Source organism: Gadus morhua, chromosome 20 (genome assembly GCF_902167405.1).
Source record: "Gadus morhua chromosome 20, gadMor3.0, whole genome shotgun sequence".
Lineage (NCBI taxonomy): Eukaryota > Metazoa > Chordata > Actinopteri > Gadiformes > Gadidae > Gadus > Gadus morhua.
This window is the reverse complement of record NC_044067.1, coordinates 5,111,404-5,131,569: the sequence shown is the minus strand read 5'-3', so window position 1 is coordinate 5,131,569 and position 20,166 is coordinate 5,111,404. Positions and strand designations below refer to the sequence as shown.

The following is a 20,166-nucleotide window of genomic DNA, read 5'->3' as shown; positions in this document are numbered from 1 at the left end:
CGACTTGGCAGCCCCATGTTTTTCCATGCACTTAGCCGTGTTGAGACATCTGAGGAATTGGAGAAACCTGGGAAAAAGCCGCTGCTTCGATAAAAAAATGTGCAGCTTTTCCATTCCGGGTTCAGTCCAATCAGAGGGTCGCTTGGTGCTCCTTCACTCATTCGTTTCCTATTCGTTTCAGACGCTGTGGGAGCGGCCAATGAGATCATTATAACGCTCATGGCGCTCTCGCCCAAAGTCGCCTCTTATAAATTGGCCAAATATTGAAATCGAGTTTTAATTTGGTAAGCGATCACAATGTAACAGCGGGGCTCATCTGGAACCAAACATCAGCCCTCTCAGACTGCCACGTTGACGTCAGCCGAATGGGACACATTGTTTCGGGGTGTTTTCAACACCGGCAGGAGTGCTAAAAGGGCGAGCAGCCCACCAGAGACAGGCAAATCCTCTGCGGTTTTGACATCCTCATACCGTTATGTCAGGCATATGTGTCGCCTCGGGTCTGCTGTAAGGAAGAGCCGACCACATCCTGACATTATAACGGATCCCCGCTCGTCAGAAGGCTGACGTGTGGCCACCATGTTGCTGTCGTGTCTGCTGCTCGGCTGCAGCCTTGGGCTGGTAACGTATGCTACCCCGGAGGCTCCGGCCGGGTCCGTGCCCAGTGCTGCCCATACTCTGGTCTGGGGACCGGGTCTCGAAACCGACATCGTCCTGCCCGCTCGCTTCTTCTTCATACAGGCGGTGGACGGCTCTGGGAGGAAGTAAGTAGAGCGAAGTATCGCGCCGTTACCGCACACGACAATGGGGATGTAAAATACCTCAGCTACAGCAAACTCTGCAGGAAAAAAAAAGTTGAAGTCTGTCCATATGAACTAACTTTTCTAAATGTTTGACCGTCCAAAGGTCAAAAGTGTGTTTCGTGGCTGGATGAAGTCTTTTAACCTTATCATTCTAATTTAGTACTTTAATTAGTGCACATGAATTACTCACAATAAATATAAATGCACATTAATAGTCTACTGATATATACAGTACAATTATTAAAGTCAAAATTAGTATTAAAGTTGAATAAACAATGAACTACCTGCCTTTTTATATGAATTGCATAGGCCATAAAATATACATTCACTTATTTTTTTTGCCGTTATGAATGAGTGAGGAAATAAATACGGCAACGTCTAGCCTTACACTCTTTCTGGGAAAGATAATCTGGGTACATTTCTCCCCATTGACAATGACCCACTTATCTAGGCGATAACAATTATTTGATGCTCTTATTTCTAAAATGTTAGTAGCAGAGGGTATCACCTCATCAGAATAACAAGTTTGTGTCTCGCCATCGTCTCCCTGCAGCCTCACCTGGTCCCCTGGGGAGAAGACCTTTGACGTGAAGATCTCCTCTTCCACCGAGCAGTTTGCCAGAATATGGATCCAAGTCCTGGACCGACGGGACGGCTCGTTCCTGGTGCGCTACCGGATGTACGCCAGCTACACGGACCTGCACATCCAGGTTCTGCTGAAGGAGAAGCACGTTGCCAAGTCTCCATTCATTCTTCCAGGTAGAACGTCAACAACACTGTCTGTTTGGAGTGTGGTTCAAATCTGCGTCACAGCCCCCTGATTAACTCTGTTGCCATATGTAATCAGATGCTTTGGGGCATGTCATTGATAATGGATATGACCGTTCTCTCAGGAGAGAAGTTGGTACTTGCACACCAAGTATTCAACGCAGTTGTTGCAGGTTTTATACAAACACGTAAATGCTTTCAAGCAATGCTTCATTGAATGTGTACCTTGTGACACACACACACACACACACACACACACACACACACACACACACACACACACACACACACACACACACACACACACACACACACACACACACACACACACAGTCAAAAATCACGAGTCAATATTGAAATCACGATTATTCAAACGATTATTTTGAGTTTGAAAACATGTCATTATTCTGCATGTCTAGAAAAATACACAAAATGGTCAAAAAGAAAATGTTCCAATCAAAATGATATACAGATATGTATCCAGCTGTTCTGCCCTTTCTATAAAACATAAACATAAACCCCACCTCAGTCCGTATTGACACCTCTACCCCCACCTCAGTCCATATTAACACCACTACCCCCACCTCCAGGCCCCGTGCACCACGAGGGCTGTGACTGCCCCCAGCCGAGTGGCCCGGCCTGGGAGTCCAGCATGCGATGCCCTGCCTCCTTCCCCCAGATAGAGCTGGACCTGGCCGCGTTCCCCAGGGTGGACCCCGAGCGCAACGCCCGAGAGATCCCCCAGCGCTTCGGCCAGCGGCAGAGCCTGTGCCACTACACGGTCAAAGACAACAAGGTAGCCGTACTCTGGGCTTTAGTTACAAGACGTTCCACCCCGCTGCGGCCACCGCCTCTGAAACAGTTTGTTACAGACAGTCTGGTTGTTTCAAAGGACTGTGACGAATTTAGGCAACTTTATTGAAAAGGATTGCAACAAAAGGTGTGAAAGGACGTTTGGTTTCCCTGCCCCCCCTTTCTCACAAGCTTTTAGTCAGATGGGTGACCTTTAAAATTCGAGGTTTCTTGCATTGAACATGAGGAACGTCAATTTCTTACCCAGACCTTCACAATCTTACAAAAGATGACATTTCGCAGCTTAGCGCTTAATTTTTTTTCCACATTCTTTCATGGATTGTTTCTTCCAAAGGGCATAGGTGGGTGTTCAGAATAGCGGAGCGTTGATTGCTGAATAGTCTAAGGCTGCCTGGGGCTGTGTATCGGACAGGCTGCAGTCTGAAGACCATTGAAGGAGCCAGGTGTTTGTCAGCAGTAAAGCAGACATAAATCGTGGAGGCGAAGGGAAGTCGATCCAGGTCGCTGGCAAGATAGTACGCCCAGAGCAGTGATCGCACAGCGCTAGTGTTACCTGCAGATCACTGGTAATTTGTCAGCAGTCAGTGATCTGTGGTCCCATGTGTAATGGACTACCTTTATGTACAGCTTGTGCAACCATGAGGGAATGTATCATTGTTATATTCCTTTGTGGTACAAATTGTTCCCTCAGGGCACAAGTCAATTAGGAAACCCTCTAGGTCTCATGTGGATGTATCGTTTGACCTTTTGACTGATTTCACCCAAAAAAAAGTTTGGCTGATGGACCTGGCCCAAACTTTGGACCAGTCCATTTCATATTGTGTTTTTATTATGAATATATTGTGAATATATTACTCTTCCTCTTCAGGTCTACATCAAGACGATGGGAGAGCATGTAGGATTCCGGATCTTCATGGATGCACTCCTCCTGTCCCTGACGAGGAAGGTATGGTGGACCCATCCAAAACAGATCATCCTTGAAACAACCCACGGTGTCTAATCATGTGATGTCTGGTGAATAAAACCCCTGACATCTGTCTATCTCTTACTTTGTGTATTTATTAGACAGACAATGGATTTGAGTAAGGCGTTTTAATCAAATGATTAATCAAATAATGCCGGGATTTACATTAGCACTGCTACCGGTACTAAACCGAGACGTCCGTGTTGGTTCAGAGCACGGCCCCAATGTGTATGTCAATTACACTGCGCCACAGTGTAATTGACATACACATAGTCAGGCTTTCAGTAGAAGCCGTTTTTGAGTGGTTCAAGCTGTTGAGGTAACCCGGAAACGATTACTACTCAGTTCAAGCTGATCGGTATCTACCAAGCCGTCCCCCCAGCTCCTTAGGAGGGGGGTATTTTGGGTCCACTTGCTGACCCCAGAAAATGGTTTGTATGGAATACCGCGGACACGGGTTTGACCACAGCAGAAATAGATTACAAATATGTGTATTCAATTTGCCCATGGGACTCGATAATAAAGCCAAAACATGTATATATAATAAAAATAATTGTGTATTTATTTACCTATTTATATATATATAATAGATATCACTTTGTACCTGATAAACAAACAGCCATCCCTCTTGCCTGCATGCAGGTGCGAGTGCCTGACGTGGAGTTCTTTGTCAACCTGGGCGACTGGCCGCTGGAGAAGAGACCGGCCTCGGACCGCCTCCACCCCATCTTCTCCTGGTGCGGCTCCAACCAGACCTGGGACATCGTCATGCCGACCTACGACCTGACCGAGTCCGTCCTGGAGACCATGGGAAGGCAAGTCACTGACTCACTGACTCACTGACTCACTGACTCACTCACTCACTCACTCACTCACTCACTCACTCCCAATGGATGGATGGATGGATTGATGAATATTCACTGTCTTTTCTGATTAACATGACATTTTAGGGAGCTCCTTTTTCTACGCATTAGTGCAGTTGTTTGCTTTAAGGGTCAGATCCCTGCTGTCGTGATCTTTGTCGACCTTCAGTCTTTTCAGTGCGTTAACCCACAGTGGGTCTGGTTCCTAACCATGATCCCTCTCTTTCCCACCCCTCCAATACGCTCTGCAGTGGGATGAGAGGTTATTCTGTCTCCTATAACCTCCTATAACCCCCCCCCTAATGACCCCCTGTTCCCTTCTCCGCACGCTGCAGGGTCAGCCTGGACATGATGTCGGTGCAGTCCAACACTGGTGTGCCCTGGGACCAGAAGAACGCCACGGCCTTCTGGCGCGGCCGGGACAGCCGCAAGGAGCGCCTGGAGCTGGTGAAGCTGTCCCGCGCCCACCCCGACGTGGTGGACGCCGCCTTCACCAACTTCTTCTTCTTCAAACACGACGAGGCGCTCTACGGCCCGCTGGTCAAACACGTGTCCTTCTTTGACTTCTTCAAGGTGAGGAGGGAGGATGTCCACTTATTGCTCCAGGCACGCTGGGTGCCTTTGGTCAAATGGGTGCAATATGCCGCGTTTCCTCTGCAGGGTGCGGTACGGTGTCAGATATGTCAAGCCATTGTATTGGTTACATACAATACTGCGCAAAAGCCGGTGGAGGCTTTGGTGGTGGGGGGATGAAATTCTGCTCACCGAACTTCGCACAGAGTGTGTTTTGAGACGGAAGGTCTTAAATTGGCCGCGTCAGTTAGTGTACGTGTGTTTGATTGGACGCTGTCGGCTGATGGTGGGGGGGGCATGGCTAGAGTGTCTCCAGAACTAGCTCCGGCCGTTAAATAAAAAAAGAGGATAAAAAAATATTTTGGAGTGATTTTGCATTGAGATGCCATTTTAATGTGAAAAAATATATTTTGCATAGAAGTGGCTTTCTCTGGGACTTTTTTTATTTTTCGATATTCTTCATGGCTAGTTCAGCTTTAGTAGAACCCATCAAACCTGGCTCCCCCCCAACCCGGCCCCCTCTTCTCCCCCCCTCCCAGTACAAGTACCAGATCAACGTGGACGGCACGGTGGCGGCGTACCGGCTCCCGTACCTGCTGGCGGGGGACAGCGTGGTGATGAAGCTGGACTCTGGGTACTACGAGCACTTCTACAACGAGCTAAAGCCCTGGACCCACTACATCCCCGTGAGGGCGGACCTGGGAGACCTGCTGGAGAAGATCCAGTGGGCCAAAGACCACGACCAAGAGGTGATGGTCTTCATTGGTTTCATTTTTTACAAGGAGGTAAAGATTGCATCATGCTGATGATGATGATGATGATGCAAACCAATTCAGTCAAGGAGGAAAATATAAAAAACATAACAAGCTACGTTTGCTATTGATGTTGATGAAGAAAAAAACACGTTATTAAATTGTAGCACATATATTTTTGTTATATATTGAATTTATTATTATTTGTTATTTAATGTAGTATGGCACATGATGTAAATGGGATTAATGCGGGTATCATCGGTCAGTATTCAGACGTGTTGGTTACCTTTACAAACCCCAGTGACGTATCTGCTCTTTTCTTCTAGGCAAGGGACATTGGAGTCGCTGGCCAACAGTTTGCCCGCAATAACCTCATGGGAGACAGAATCTTTTGCTACTACTACAAACTCTTTGAGGTAAAGTGTATGTCTTTCCTTTATTATCATAGGTGCACCACGTATACAGACAAAACACCTTTGAAGGTATTTTAGACTGAAGCATATTAAACCATTGAATCACTCAAAGCCGAGCTACCTTTGAGTTATAGTGCCAATTCTGTGGCCTTGAAGTGCCTCTTGATTTTTCTACATTGCCTTGAACTGCCAAATAAAATAATGTATTTATGAAATAAATGTCAAATCAGATGTTTGTGAGGCTGTAAGCATAGGTATTCATGACCCTTTTATTGACTTGGTAAGTAAAGTTAGCTAATTAAATAAAAAGTGTACTTTTGCATGCTCAGTCAAGCCCCTTATTCGGGAGGCTATTCGGGGTAAGAGATATTTTTCCCTTTTTAACGTTGCCTTCACTCCCCATGGTATATGTGTGCTGTAGCATAGCTTCTTGACAGGGGTTGAAGCAATTCTGTCCCCATAGGAAAACCCTGGCTCCATCAGCGCAGTCCACACACAATGATGTTGTTAAAAAAGAAAAAGACTATGCAGACTTCAGAAACAACTTTCCGCTCATAATGAAATGCGCTATATCTACTGGGTCCAATTCATGGACAAAATACTCACCCTGTGGTGTGTTGAGCTTGGCAGTTCAAATATATAATAAAGCTCATTACATTAAAATAATTTTTTAACATGCGTTTTATTTTTCTTTGAGATTTTCTGCTTCTTTTCTCTTCCAAGTTAATCAAATAATCTCCTCGAACATTTTAATCATATCAGGCTCGGTGTCAAGATGAGCTACAATGTCATTCATCTCCACATGAAAATGAATAGTTTGTATTATGTCCAATTCTCATCATGCAGAAGTATGCTGAGCTCCAGGTCGCAGAGCCAACAGTACGCAGTGGAATGACACTGGTAGAGCAACCTAGTGATGACCTTTTCCCATGCGCTTGTCAAAGAAGAACTGTAAGTATTAGCATTGAATTGTGTTCTTCTGTGCTGGCTTCAGTCCTTTTTTGCAGTGCTAGAGAAAGCACACTGCCGCCCTCTGATGGCCATAAGGAGCCACTACACAGCACCTGATCGTAAAGCTGGCAGTCGATGCTTCTTGTCCAAAAGAGTATTTCCTGCATAGGCTACTGTAGCGGATGATTCAATGCATTCATTATATATTTACTTCTGTATGTGTCAATCCATCAGATTCACTTTGGGAATCTAATCAGAGATGTCCCGTTGTTTGATTTACATTTGTTGGTTTTATATATTGATCAATGCATTGCATCATGATTTAGATGCATCACTACTCAGGTAATCAAGTGATGCAAGTATATGTAGCTGCATTGAATAAACAATTTCTATGTGTGTGTGATCAAACCTAATTTCTTAAAACGATTGTTTGTTTTCCAGGTCAAGGATGAACTCTGATTGATCCATCATCCAAGTGCTGTGTTTTATTAGTCTGTATTAATTAATTAATTTGCATTGTGAAAGGATTCAAATTGTGAATTGTTGGAATTTCCTCCTCTGACATGAATGTTAAATGAATGTTGTTTTTATAATAAATCTATTTTTTCTATGTTTGTTTAAAAACGGCCTGTAATCTCGTTTTTTACACACACGCATAATAAAGGAAGATCATGTCAAGAAAAAGTTGTAAATCCGCACTCTTCACTCCTGTCCGCTAGATGTCAGCCGCGCTTAGTTACATTTTAACCGCGAAATTCAAAACGAAGAAGACAGAAGATGGACAAGTTCTGTGAGGTACTTTACATTATAACAACTGATGACTAAATAATTCCTTCAATATATACAACCAAAAAACGTTGCTACCCAAGTATCCTCATCTGTTTTCAGGAAAAGGTTAAGGTGCAGTTTGGTGTTAAGCTTCTGGACGCCGTTCTGTGCGTCCCTACCCAAGCAGGGGATGTACACACGGCGGTCGTCCTGACCCACGGGGCGGGCGGGGACATGAACTTCAAACACCTGGTGTCCGTCGCCCAGGCCCTGGCGTCTAGTGGGTCGCTTTGTCTGCGGTTTACCTGCAAAGGTTTAAACCTGCCCTACAGAGTTAGAGCCTACAAGGCTGTGTGGGTAAGTGTGTGTGTGTGTGTGTGTGTGTGTGTGTGTGTGTGTGTGTGTGTGTGTGTGTGTGTGTGTGTGTGTGTGTGTGTGTGTGTGTGTGTGTGTGTGTGTGTGTTTGTTAAACTGTGTGTGTGTGTGTGTGTGTGTGGGGGGGGGGATTTAATTGTCACTTTACACTGTACGTTCATCTGATTGGCCAGGAATACTTGAACACGCTGGAGAAGTTCAGCATCAGGCACATATTCCTTGGAGGTAAGAAATTCTTCTTGATTCCCCATTCAATATTGCTAAGGTTCTTCTAGCACTGTTGCATGATAAATAAAGTTTAGGTCTACAGACCCTCTATGGTATTGTAGCGGCGGCCAAGAAGCACACACGGAGTCCAGCTTTTAGTAAATTGTAGCTCTGCGTATATACAGGTGCTGGTCATATTATTAGAATATCATGAAAAAGTTGATTTATTTCATTAATTCCATTTAGAAAGTCAAACCTGTAGAATGTATACATTCATTCCAAACAGACTGATACATTATAAGTGTTTTTTGCCAAAAAGAATATGATTATGGCTGACAACCAATGAAAACCCTAAATTCAACATCTCAGAAAATTAGAATATGGTGAAAAGGTCAGATATTGAAGACACCTGGTGCCACACTCTAATTAGCTAACTAACTCAAAACACCTGGAAAAGCCTTTAAATGGTCTCTCGTTTTGATTCTGTATGACACACAATCATGGGGAAGACTGCTGACTTGACAACTGTCCAAAAGATGACCATTGATACTTTAAAGAAGGAGGGCAAGACACAAAAGGTCATTGCCAAAGAGGTTGGATGTTCCCAGAGCTCTGTGTCCAAGCACATTAATAGAGAGGCGAAGGGAAGAAAAAGATGTGGTAGAAAAGAGTGTACAAGCAAGAGGGATAAACGCGCCCTGGAGAGGATTGTCAAACAAAACCGATTCAAAAATGTGGGGGAGATCCACAAAGAGTGGACTGTAGCTGGAGTCAGTGCTTCAAGAAGCACCACACACCGACGTATGCAAGATATGGGCTTCAGCTGTCGCATTCCTCGTGTAAAGCCACTCTTGAATAAGAGACAACGTCAAAAGCGTCTCGCCTGGGCTCAAGACAAAAAGGACTGGACTGCTGCTGAGTGGTCCAAAGTTATGTTTTCAGATGAAAGTAAATTTTGTATCTCCTTTGGAAATCAAGGTCCCAGAGTCTGGAGGAAGACAGGAGAGGCACAGAATCCACGTTGCCTGAAGTCCAGTGTAAAATTTCCACAGTCAGTAATGGTCTGGGGTGCCATGTCATCTGCTGCTGTTGGTCCACTGTGTTTCCTGAGGTCCAGGGTCAATGCAGCAGTCTACCAGGAAGTTTTAGAACACTTTATGCTGCCTGCCGCGGACCAACTTTATGGAGGTGATGATTTCATTTTCCAACATGACTTGGCACCTGCACACAGTGCCAAATCTACCAGTACCTGGTTTAAGGACCATGGTATCCCTCTTCTTGATTGGCCTGCAAACTCACCTGACCTTAACCCCATAGAAAACCTATGGGGTATTGTGAAGCGGAAGATGCGAGATGCCAGACCCAACAATGCTGAAGAGCTGAAGGCCACTATTAAAGCAACCTGGGCTCTCATAACACCTGAGGAGTGCAACAGACTGGTCGACTCCATGCCACGCCGTATTGCTGCAGCAATTCAGGCAAAAGGAGCTGCAACTAAGTATTGATTGCCATACATGCTGAAACTTTCCATGTTCATACTTTTCAGTTGGCCCACATTTCTAAAAAATCATTTTTTGTACTAGTCGTAACTAATATTCTAATTTTCTGAGATACTGAATTTGGGATTTTCAGTAATTGTCAGTACTAATCATCCAAATTAAAAGAAATAAACATTTCAAATATATCACTCTGTGTGTAATGAATTGATATAATATGTAAGTTTCACGTTCTGAATATAATTACTGAAATAAATCAACTTTTTCATGATATTCTAATAATTTGACCAGCACCTGTATACCACTGCGGTCAAGCCAGCCGACTCATCAAGATCGGCGGTCAAGCCAGCCGACTCAGTTTTTTGCCGTACCTGTATATATTAGCCATTACGGTAATAGCGTCTCAGAACTAGTTTCAAATAAAAGCATTCGTCGGGTACATCAAAGGAAGTGTACGGCCGTTGTGGTATTTACTTTCAAAATAAAAGCCCACCAAAATCTCCAATATGAGACATATTACATATGATTTTGGATTCGATTTAAAAGAAAATGCCCTGTTATTCCAGGCTCATTTCACTTCAGGGTTATAGTTCACGACCCCATGGGGTCAGGCAAGAAGTTTCAGAACATTCTGATGTGGAGTTTCAAAATAAAAGCCCACCAAACATTCCAATATGAGACATATGATTTTGGATTAAATTGAAAAGAAAATGCCCTGTTATTTCAGGCTCATTTCTCTTCAGGGTTATAGTTCACGACCCCATTGGGTCAAGCAAAAGGTTTCAGAACATTCTGATGTGGAGTTTCAAAATAAAAGCCAACCAAAGTTTCCAATATGAGACATATTACATATGATTTTGGATTCAATTTAAAAGAAAATGCCCTGTTATTTCAGGCTCAATTCCCTTCAGGGTTATAGTTCACGGCCCCATAGGGTCACCCAAGAGGTTTCAGAACATTCTGATGTGGAGTTTCAAAATAAAAGCCAACCAAAATGGCTCATTTCACTTCAGGGTTATAGTTCACGACCCCATAGGGTTAGGAAACTTTGGTTGGCTTTCGTTTCAAAATAAAAGCCACCAAACATTCCAATATGAGACATATTACATATGATTTTGGATTAAATTGAAAAGAAAATGCCCTGTTATTTCAGGCTCATTTCTCTTCAGGGTTATAGTTCACGACCCCATGGGGTCAAGCAAAAGGTTTCAGAACATTCTGATGTGGAGTTTCAAAATAAAAGCCAACCAAAGTTTCCAATATGAGACATATTACATATGATTTTGGATTCAATTTAAAAGAAAATGCCCTGTTATTTCAGGCTAAATTCCCTTCAGGGTTATAGTTCACGACCCCATAGGGTCACCCAAGAAGTTTCAGAACATTCTGGGCATTTTCTTTTAAATTGAATCCAAAATCGTATGTAATATGTCTCATTTTGGAAACTTTGGTTGGCTTTTATTTTGAAACTCCACATCAGAATGTTCTGAAACCTTTTGCTTGACCCCATGGGGTCGTGAACTATAACCCTGAAGAGAAATGAGCCTGAAATAACAGGGCATTTTCTTTTAAATTGAATCCAAAATCATATGTAATATGTCTCATATTGGAAATTTTGGTTGGCTTTTATTTTGAAACTCCACATCAGAATGTTCTGAAACCTTTTGCGTGACCCCATGGGGTCGTGAACTATAACCCTGAAGAGAAATGAGCCTGAAATAACAGGGCATTTTCTTTTAAATGTAATCCAAAATAATATGTAATGTCTCATATTGGAGATTTTGGTTGGCTTTTACTTTGAAACTTCAAATCAGAATGTTCTGAAACTTCTTGGGTGACCCTATGGGGTCGTGAACTATAACCCTGAAGAGAAATTAGCCTGAAATAACAGGGCATTTTCTTTTCAATTTAATCCAAAATCATATGTAATATGTCTCATATTGGAGATTTTGGTTGGCTTTTACTTTGAAACTCCACATCAGAATGTTCAGAAACTTCTTGGGTGACCCTATGGGGTCTTGAACTATAACCCTGAAGAGAAATGAGCCTGAAATAACAGGGCATTTTCTTTTAAATTGAATCCAAAATCATATGTAATATGTCTCATATTGGAAATTTTGGTTGGCTTTTATTTTGAAACTCCACATCAGAATGTTCTGAAACCTTTTGCGTGACCCCATGGGGTCGTGAACTATAACCCTGAAGAGAAATGAGCCTGAAATAACAGGGCATTTTCTTTTGAATTGAATCCAAAATCATATGTAATATGTCTCATATTGGAGATTTTGGTTGGCTTTTACTTTGAAACTCCACATCAGAATGTTCTGAAACTTCTTGCGTGACCCCATGGGGTCTTGAACTATAACCCTGAAGTGAAATGAGCCTGAAATAACAGGGCATTTTCTTTTAAATTGAATCCAAAATCATATGTAATATGTCTCATATTGGAAACTTTGGTTGGCTTTTATTTTGAAACTCCACATCAGAATGTTCTGAAACTTCTTGCGTGACCCCCTGGGGTCTTGAATTATACCCCTGACGTGAAATGAGCCTGAAATAACAGGGCATTTTCTTTTAAATTGAATCCAAAATCATATGTAATATGTCTCATATTGGAGATTTTGGTTGGCTTTTACTTTGAAACTCCACACCAGAATGTTCTGAAACCTTTTGCTTGACCCCATGGGGTCGTGAACTATAACCCTGAAGAGAAATGAGCCTGAAATAACAGGGCATTTTCTTTTAAATTGAATCCAAAATCATATGTAATATGTCTCATATTGGAAATTTTGGTTGGCTTTTATTTTGAAACTCCACATCAGAATGTTCTGAAACCTTTTGCGTGACCCCATGGGGTCGTGAACTATAACCCTGAAGAGAAATGAGCCTGAAATAACAGGGCATTTTCTTTTAAATGTAATCCAAAATAATATGTAATGTCTCATATTGGAGATTTTGGTTGGCTTTTACTTTGAAACTTCAAATCAGAATGTTCTGAAACTTCTTGGGTGACCCTATGGGGTCGTGAACTATAACCCTGAAGAGAAATTAGCCTGAAATAACAGGGCATTTTCTTTTCAATTTAATCCAAAATCATATGTAATATGTCTCATATTGGAGATTTTGGTTGGCTTTTACTTTGAAACTCCACATCAGAATGTTCAGAAACTTCTTGGGTGACCCTATGGGGTCTTGACCTATAACCCTGAAGTGAAATGAGCCTGAAATAACAGGGCATTTTCTTTTAAATTGAATCCAAAATCATATGTAATATGTCTCATATTGGAAACTTTGGTTGGCTTTTATTTTGAAACTCCACATCAGAATGTTCTGAAACTTCTTGGGTGACCCTATGGGGTCGTGAACTATAACCCTGAAGAGAAATGAGCCTGAAATAACAGGGCATTTTCTTTTGAATTGAATCCAAAATCATATGTAATATGTCTCATATTGGAGATTTTGGTTGGCTTTTACTTTGAAACTTCAAATCAGAATGTTCTGAAACTTCTTGGGTGACCCTATGGGGTCGTGAACTATAACCCTGAAGAGAAATGAGCCTGAAATAACAGGGCATTTTCTTTTGAATTGAATCCAAAATCATATGTAATATGTCTCATATTGGAAATTTTGGTTGGCTTTTATTTTGAAACTCCACATCAGAATGTTCTGAAACCTTTTGCGTGACCCCATGGGGTCGTGAACTATAACCCTGAAGAGAAATGAGCCTGAAATAACAGGGCATTTTCTTTTAAATGTAATCCAAAATAATATGTAATGTCTCATATTGGAGATTTTGGTTGGCTTTTACTTTGAAACTCCACATCAGAATGTTCAGAAACTTCTTGGGTGACCCTATGGGGTCTTGAACTATAACCCTGAAGTGAAATGAGCCTGAAATAACAGGGCATTTTCTTTTAAATTGAATCCAAAATCATATGTAATATGTCTCATATTGGAAACTTTGGTTGGCTTTTATTTTGAAACTCCACATCAGAATGTTCTGAAACTTCTTGGGTGACCCTATGGGGTCCTGAACTATAACCCTGAAGAGAAATGAGCCTGAAATAACAGGGCATTTTCTTTTGAATTGAATCCAAAATCATATGTAATATGTCTCATATTGGAGATTTTGGTTGGCTTTTACTTTGAAACTCCACATCAGAATGTTCTGAAACTTCTTGCGTGACCCCATGGGGTCTTGAACTATAACCCTGAAGTGAAATGAGCCTGAAATAACAGGGCATTTTCTTTTAAATTGAATCCAAAATCATATGTAATATGTCTCATATTGGAAACTTTGGTTGGCTTTTATTTTGAAACTCCACATCAGAATGTTCTGAAACTTCTTGCGTGACCCCCTGGGGTCTTGAATTATACCCCTGACGTGAAATGAGCCTGAAATAACAGGGCATTTTCTTTTAAATTGAATCCAAAATCATATGTAATATGTCTCATATTGGAGATTTTGGTTGGCTTTTACTTTGAAACTCCACACCAGAATGTTCTGAAACCTTTTGCTTGACCCCATGGGGTCGTGAACTATAACCCTGAAGAGAAATGAGCCTGAAATAACAGGGCATTTTCTTTTAAATTGAATCCAAAATCATATGTAATATGTCTCATATTGGAAATTTTGGTTGGCTTTTATTTTGAAACTCCACATCAGAATGTTCTGAAACCTTTTGCGTGACCCCATGGGGTCGTGAACTATAACCCTGAAGAGAAATGAGCCTGAAATAACAGGGCATTTTCTTTTGAATTGAATCCAAAATCATATGTAATATGTCTCATATTGGAGATTTTGGTTGGCTTTTACTTTGAAACTCCACATCAGAATGTTCTGAAACTTCTTGCGTGACCCCATGGGGTCTTGAACTATAACCCTGAAGTGAAATGAGCCTGAAATAACAGGGCATTTTCTTTTAAATTGAATCCAAAATCATATGTAATATGTCTCATATTGGAAACTTTGGTTGGCTTTTATTTTGAAACTCCACATCAGAATGTTCTGAAACTTCTTGCGTGACCCCCTGGGGTCTTGAATTATACCCCTGACGTGAAATGAGCCTGAAATAACAGGGCATTTTCTTTTAAATTGAATCCAAAATCATATGTAATATGTCTCATATTGGAGATTTTGGTTGGCTTTTACTTTGAAACTCCACACCAGAATGTTCTGAAACCTTTTGCTTGACCCCATGGGGTCGTGAACTATAACCCTGAAGAGAAATGAGCCTGAAATAACAGGGCATTTTCTTTTAAATTGAATCCAAAATCATACGTAATATGTCTCATATTGGAGATTTTGGTTGGCTTTTACTTTAAAACTCCACATCAGAATGTTCTGAAACTTCTTGCGTGACCCCATGGGGTCATGAACTATAACCCTGAAGTGAAATGAGCCTGAAATAACAGGGCATTTTCTTTTAAATGTAATCCAAAATCACATGTAATATGTCTCATATTGGAATCTTTGGTTGGCTTTTATTTTGAAACTCCTCATCAGAATGTTCTGAAACTTCTTGGGTGACCCTATGGGGTCGTGAACTATAACCCTGAAGTGAAATGAGCCTGAAATAACAGGGCATTTTATTTTAAATTGAATCCAAAATCATATGTAATATGTCTCATATTGGAAACTTTGGTTGGCTTTTATTTTGAAACTTCACATCAGAATGTTCTGAAACCTTTTGCTTGACCCCATGGGGTCGTGAACTATAACCCTGAAGAGAAATGAGCCTGAAATAACAGGGCATTTTCTTTTAAATTGAATCCAAAATCATATGTAATATGTCTCATATTGGAATTTTTGGTGGGCTTTTATTTTGAAACTCCATATCAGAATGTTCTGAAACTTCTTGCGTGACCCCATGGGGTCGTGAACTATAACCATGAAGTGAAATGAGCCTGGAATAACAGGGCATTTTCCTTTAAATTGAATCCAAAATCATTGTAATATGTCTCATATTGGAATTTTTGGTGGGCTTTTATTTCGAAACTCCACATCAGAATGTTCTGGAACTTCTTGGGTGGCCCTATGGGGTTGTGAACTATAACCCTGAAGTGAAATGAGCATGGAATAACAGGGCATTTTCTTTTAAATCGAATCCAAAATCATTTGTAATATGTCTCAGATTGGAATGTTTGGTTGGCTTTTATTTTGAAAGTAATACCACAACGGCCGTACACTTCCTTTGATAGTATTTGCTTTTTTTGACTGTCTTTTTGTATGTACCCGACGAATGCTTTTACTTTAAACTAGTTCTGAGACGCTATTACCGTAATGGCTAGTATATACAGGTACGGCAAAAAACTGGGTCGGCTGGCTTGACCGCCGATCTCGATGAGTCGGCTGGCTTGACCGCAGTCATACACTGCACGACTGCACACTATTCAACACCCTCAACGTATAAGGAAAACAGCACATCGAACTAACAAACATGTCATTGTCAGTGACGGTGGCGGCAACGATACATACACAATGTTAACATTAAACAACACACAACTACACGCAACCAAATAACACCCCCGAACCCATTAACCCCACTTAACCTAACGACAAAAGCCCCTTTTGTCAACTGACAACACCAATTCCCAGGACCCCCTGCGCGACCCCGGAGGAGTCGCCACATTATTGTAAAAACATTATATTTTATATTATATTTATTATATTTCAATATTAATATACTCAACCAAAAAATAAGCAAAAACCATCACATCTGGAATATGAGGGTGATTTACTTTCCATGCTACTTAATGTGTTAATGTTCAGTACAGCTACTTAAAGAATAAAGATGGTTTACTTGGTCATTATAACAGATGCATTGCGAGATATTTATTTGGTTTACATCTTTTATGTTTTATTACCGAGAACACGTGACCTTAGGTCATATGGCCTCCTAAAACAACAAACGCTACATTTTGTCTGTGTGTTCCACAATGCTAAATGAATGGACACATGTTGGCCTTCATAAAACTTGTGTCACCATCAATCCACACCGTCTACAGGCAGGTCCATGGGCTCCCGGGCTGCGGCGGCCCTCGCCCGGCAGCTGACCGAGGCGGCCTCGGCGGAGGCAGTAGCGGGCGTCATCTGTCTGTCGTTCCCCTTACACCCTCCGAGACAGACGCACGCCCACCGTCAGCGCAGCGAGGATCTCCGGGGACTCCCCGAGGAGATGCCCGTGCTGTTCGTGTCGGGCACCGTGGACGACATGTGTGACAGGGTAAACGATACCCAACGCTTGAATGCATCACCGCGTGGATAACCCGTGATCGTGTCTTGACTGTGTCATCAAGTCTGCAACAGTAATACATGGATCTTTTGCAATTCCATATGCTTACAGTATTTCGTCTTTTGACAGGCCCTTTTAGAAACAGTGGTGAAGGACATGAAGGCCCCAGTAGATGTTTTGTGGCTAGAAGGAGGCGGCCACGGGCTCGCAGTGCGCGGAAGGTCGGAAGACTCCGTGTTGGATGAGGTGAACTTGCGGGTCGTCACTTGGACTTTGAAACACGCAGCACACGTGAAGGACCAGAGCTGAGGGTCCTAGGACTGTATGGCTTCGCTCTTTTGATCTTGAATAAATATCTATCTTAATAGTCTATATTACAGCCTACTACCGGCGCGTAATGCACTTTCACGCTGGTGGTCCTCACTGCAAGTGCAGAGCCAATAGGTGGAGACTCACAAGTCGCTTTGGATATAAGCGTGTATGTGGAGCTTGACCTCCAGCTCCACTAACAACCGCAACCCCGACTAATGTCCAGCCCATCCCCAACTCAATCATACAACCTGGTAGCCTCTGGCGGGCTATTATTAACAGGACCATAAATAATGCTCATGTGCTATTCTCTACTGTTGAGAGGTTAAGAAATCACCCAACTGGTGCTGCTAGGGTGCTAACCAGGACTAAAATGAGTGAGCACATCACCCCAATCCTAAAGTTCTTACACTGGCTTCCAGTTATTTATAGAATTGATTTTAAAGCTCTACTAAAAAAAACTGTTTTTTTTTCATGACGATCAATAAAAAACGACAGTGTTACCCCTTGTGTTTTTTTCATGACGACCAATAATATAACAGTGTTACCCCTTATGTTTTTTTTCCTGACAACCAAAGAAAAACGACAGTGTCGCCACCCATGTTTCATTTGATAAAAACGACAGTGTTACCACCTATGTTTTAATTAATAAATATGGGACAGTGTTACCCCTTATGTTTTTTTTCATGACGACCAATAAAAAACGACAGTGTTACCCCTTATGGTTTTTTTCATGACGACCAATAAAAAACAACAGAGTTACCCCTTATGGTTTTATTCATGACGGCCAAAGAAAAACGACAGTGTCACCACTCATGTTTCATTTGATGAAAACAACGGTGTTACCCCCTATGTTTTAATTGATAAATATCGACAGTGTTACCCCTCGTGTTTCATTTGATAAAAACGGTAGTGTTACCCCTTATGTTTATTTCATGACGACCAATAAAAAACAACAGTTAGAGTGTTAACCTCCGAACTTATCAATGCACCATCAAGACACTGCAAGAAGTCATCACAATGGTTATACTTAACTTTAAAATTCGCATTAAATAGAAATAAGAGTCTTCAAACAGAAGACATCAACCGGACTTGAACCCCGGTCTCCAGGATTAGCTCACAGCGCTCTCCACTTCCCACTGTGATTTGTAATTTAATTAAGTCTGAGGTTATATATGACAGTGCAATAGACATGATAGCCTTATGTTTAAAATTAATGATATTGTGTTTTCCAATGAAATAGAGCCACGGTCTCCAGTAGGTTAGGCAGAGTGCACTCCACTGCACCACTGAGGCGATGACAATACACAATAATCAATCATCAATAAAGAGGATATACATGACAGTAAAATGTTTGTGTGTATTTATATTATTTCCCTTATGTTTTTTTTCATGACGACCAATAAAAAACAACAGTGTTACCCCTTATATTTTATTTGACAAAGACAACAGTGTTACCCTTTATGTTTTTTTTCATGACGAGCAATAAAAAACAACAGTGTTACCCCTTATGTTTTTTTTCATGCCGACCAATAAAAAACAACAGTGTTACCCCTTGTGTTTTTTTTCATAACGACCAATAAAAAACAACAGTGTTACCCCTTATGTTTTTTTCATGCCGACCAATAAAAAACAACAGTGTTACCCCTTGTGTTTTTTTTCATGACGACCAATAAAAAGCGACAGTGTTACCCCTTGTGTTTTTTTTCATAACGACCAATAAAAAACAACAGTGTTACCCCATGTGGTTTTTTTCATGATGACTAAAGAAAAACAACAGTGTTACCCCTTATATTTTATTTGACAAAGACAACAGTGTTACCCTTTATGTTTTTTTTCATGACGACCAATAAAAAACAACAGTGTTACCCCTTATGTTTTTTTCATGACGACCAATAAAAAACAACAGTGTAACCCCTTATGTTTTTTTTCATGAAGACCAATAAAAAACAACAGTGTTACCCCTTATGTTTTTTTTCATGAAGACCAATAAAAACAAATGTTACCCCTTATGTTTTTTTTCATGAAGACCAATAAAAAACAACAGTGTTACCCCTTATGTTTTTTTTCATGACGACCAATAAAAAACGACAGTGTTACCCCTTTTGTTTTTTTTCATGACGACCAAGGAAAAACAACATTGTTACCCCTTGTGGTTTTTTTCATGACGACCAAAGAAAAACAACAGTGTTGCCCCCTATGTTTTTTTTCATGACGACCAATGAAAAACAACTGTGTTACCCCTTATGTTTTTTTTCATGACGACCAATAAAAAACGACAGTGTTACCCCTTGTGTTTTTTTTCATGACGACCAAGGAAAAACAACATTGTTACCCCTTGTGGTTTTTTTCATGACGACCAAAGAAAAACAACAGTGTTGCCCCCTATGTTTTTTTTCATGACGACCAATGAAAAACAACTGTGTTACCCCTTATGTTTTTTTTCATGACGACCAATAAAAAACAACAGTGTTACCCCTTATGTTTTTTTCATGACGACCAATAAAAAACAACAGTGTAACCCCTTATGTTTTTTTTCATGAAGACCAATAAAAAACAACAGTGTTACCCCTTATGTTTTTTTTCATGAAGACCAATAAAAACAAATGTTACCCCTTATTTTTTTTTTCATGAAGACCAATAAAAAACAACAGTGTTACCCCTTATGTTTTTTTTCATGACGACCAATAAAAAACGACAGTGTTACCCCTTTTGTTTTTTTTCATGACGACCAAGGAAAAACAACATTGTTACCCCTTGTGGTTTTTTTCATGACGACCAAAGAAAAACAACAGTGTTGCCCCCTATGTTTTTTTTCATGACGACCAATGAAAAACAACTGTGTTACCCCTTATGTTTTTTTTCATGACGACCAA

The 20,166-nt window shown here is 41.1% G+C and overlaps 2 protein-coding genes across 2 annotated transcripts; both read left to right on the top strand.

The window, feature by feature from the left end:
* Window positions 1–163: 163 nt before the first annotated feature.
* poglut2 (protein O-glucosyltransferase 2) lies at window positions 164–7,524 on the top strand. The gene is made up of 10 exons (XM_030343359.1): window positions 164–764; window positions 1,357–1,562; window positions 2,162–2,367; window positions 3,253–3,330; window positions 3,991–4,163; window positions 4,547–4,784; window positions 5,324–5,533; window positions 5,863–5,952; window positions 6,796–6,900; window positions 7,342–7,524. The coding sequence occupies exons 1-10, from the start codon at window positions 580–582 to the stop codon at window positions 7,357–7,359; spliced, it is 1,509 nt and encodes a 502-aa protein (XP_030199219.1). The 5' UTR covers window positions 164–579; the 3' UTR covers window positions 7,360–7,524.
* Window positions 7,525–7,600: 76 nt separating this feature from the next.
* Window positions 7,601–17,351, top strand: tex30 (testis expressed 30). The gene is made up of 5 exons (XM_030343360.1): window positions 7,601–7,695; window positions 7,789–8,025; window positions 8,217–8,268; window positions 16,755–16,972; window positions 17,111–17,351. The coding sequence occupies exons 1-5, from the start codon at window positions 7,678–7,680 to the stop codon at window positions 17,288–17,290; spliced, it is 705 nt and encodes a 234-aa protein (XP_030199220.1). The 5' UTR covers window positions 7,601–7,677; the 3' UTR covers window positions 17,291–17,351.
* Window positions 17,352–20,166: the final 2,815 nt, after the last annotated feature.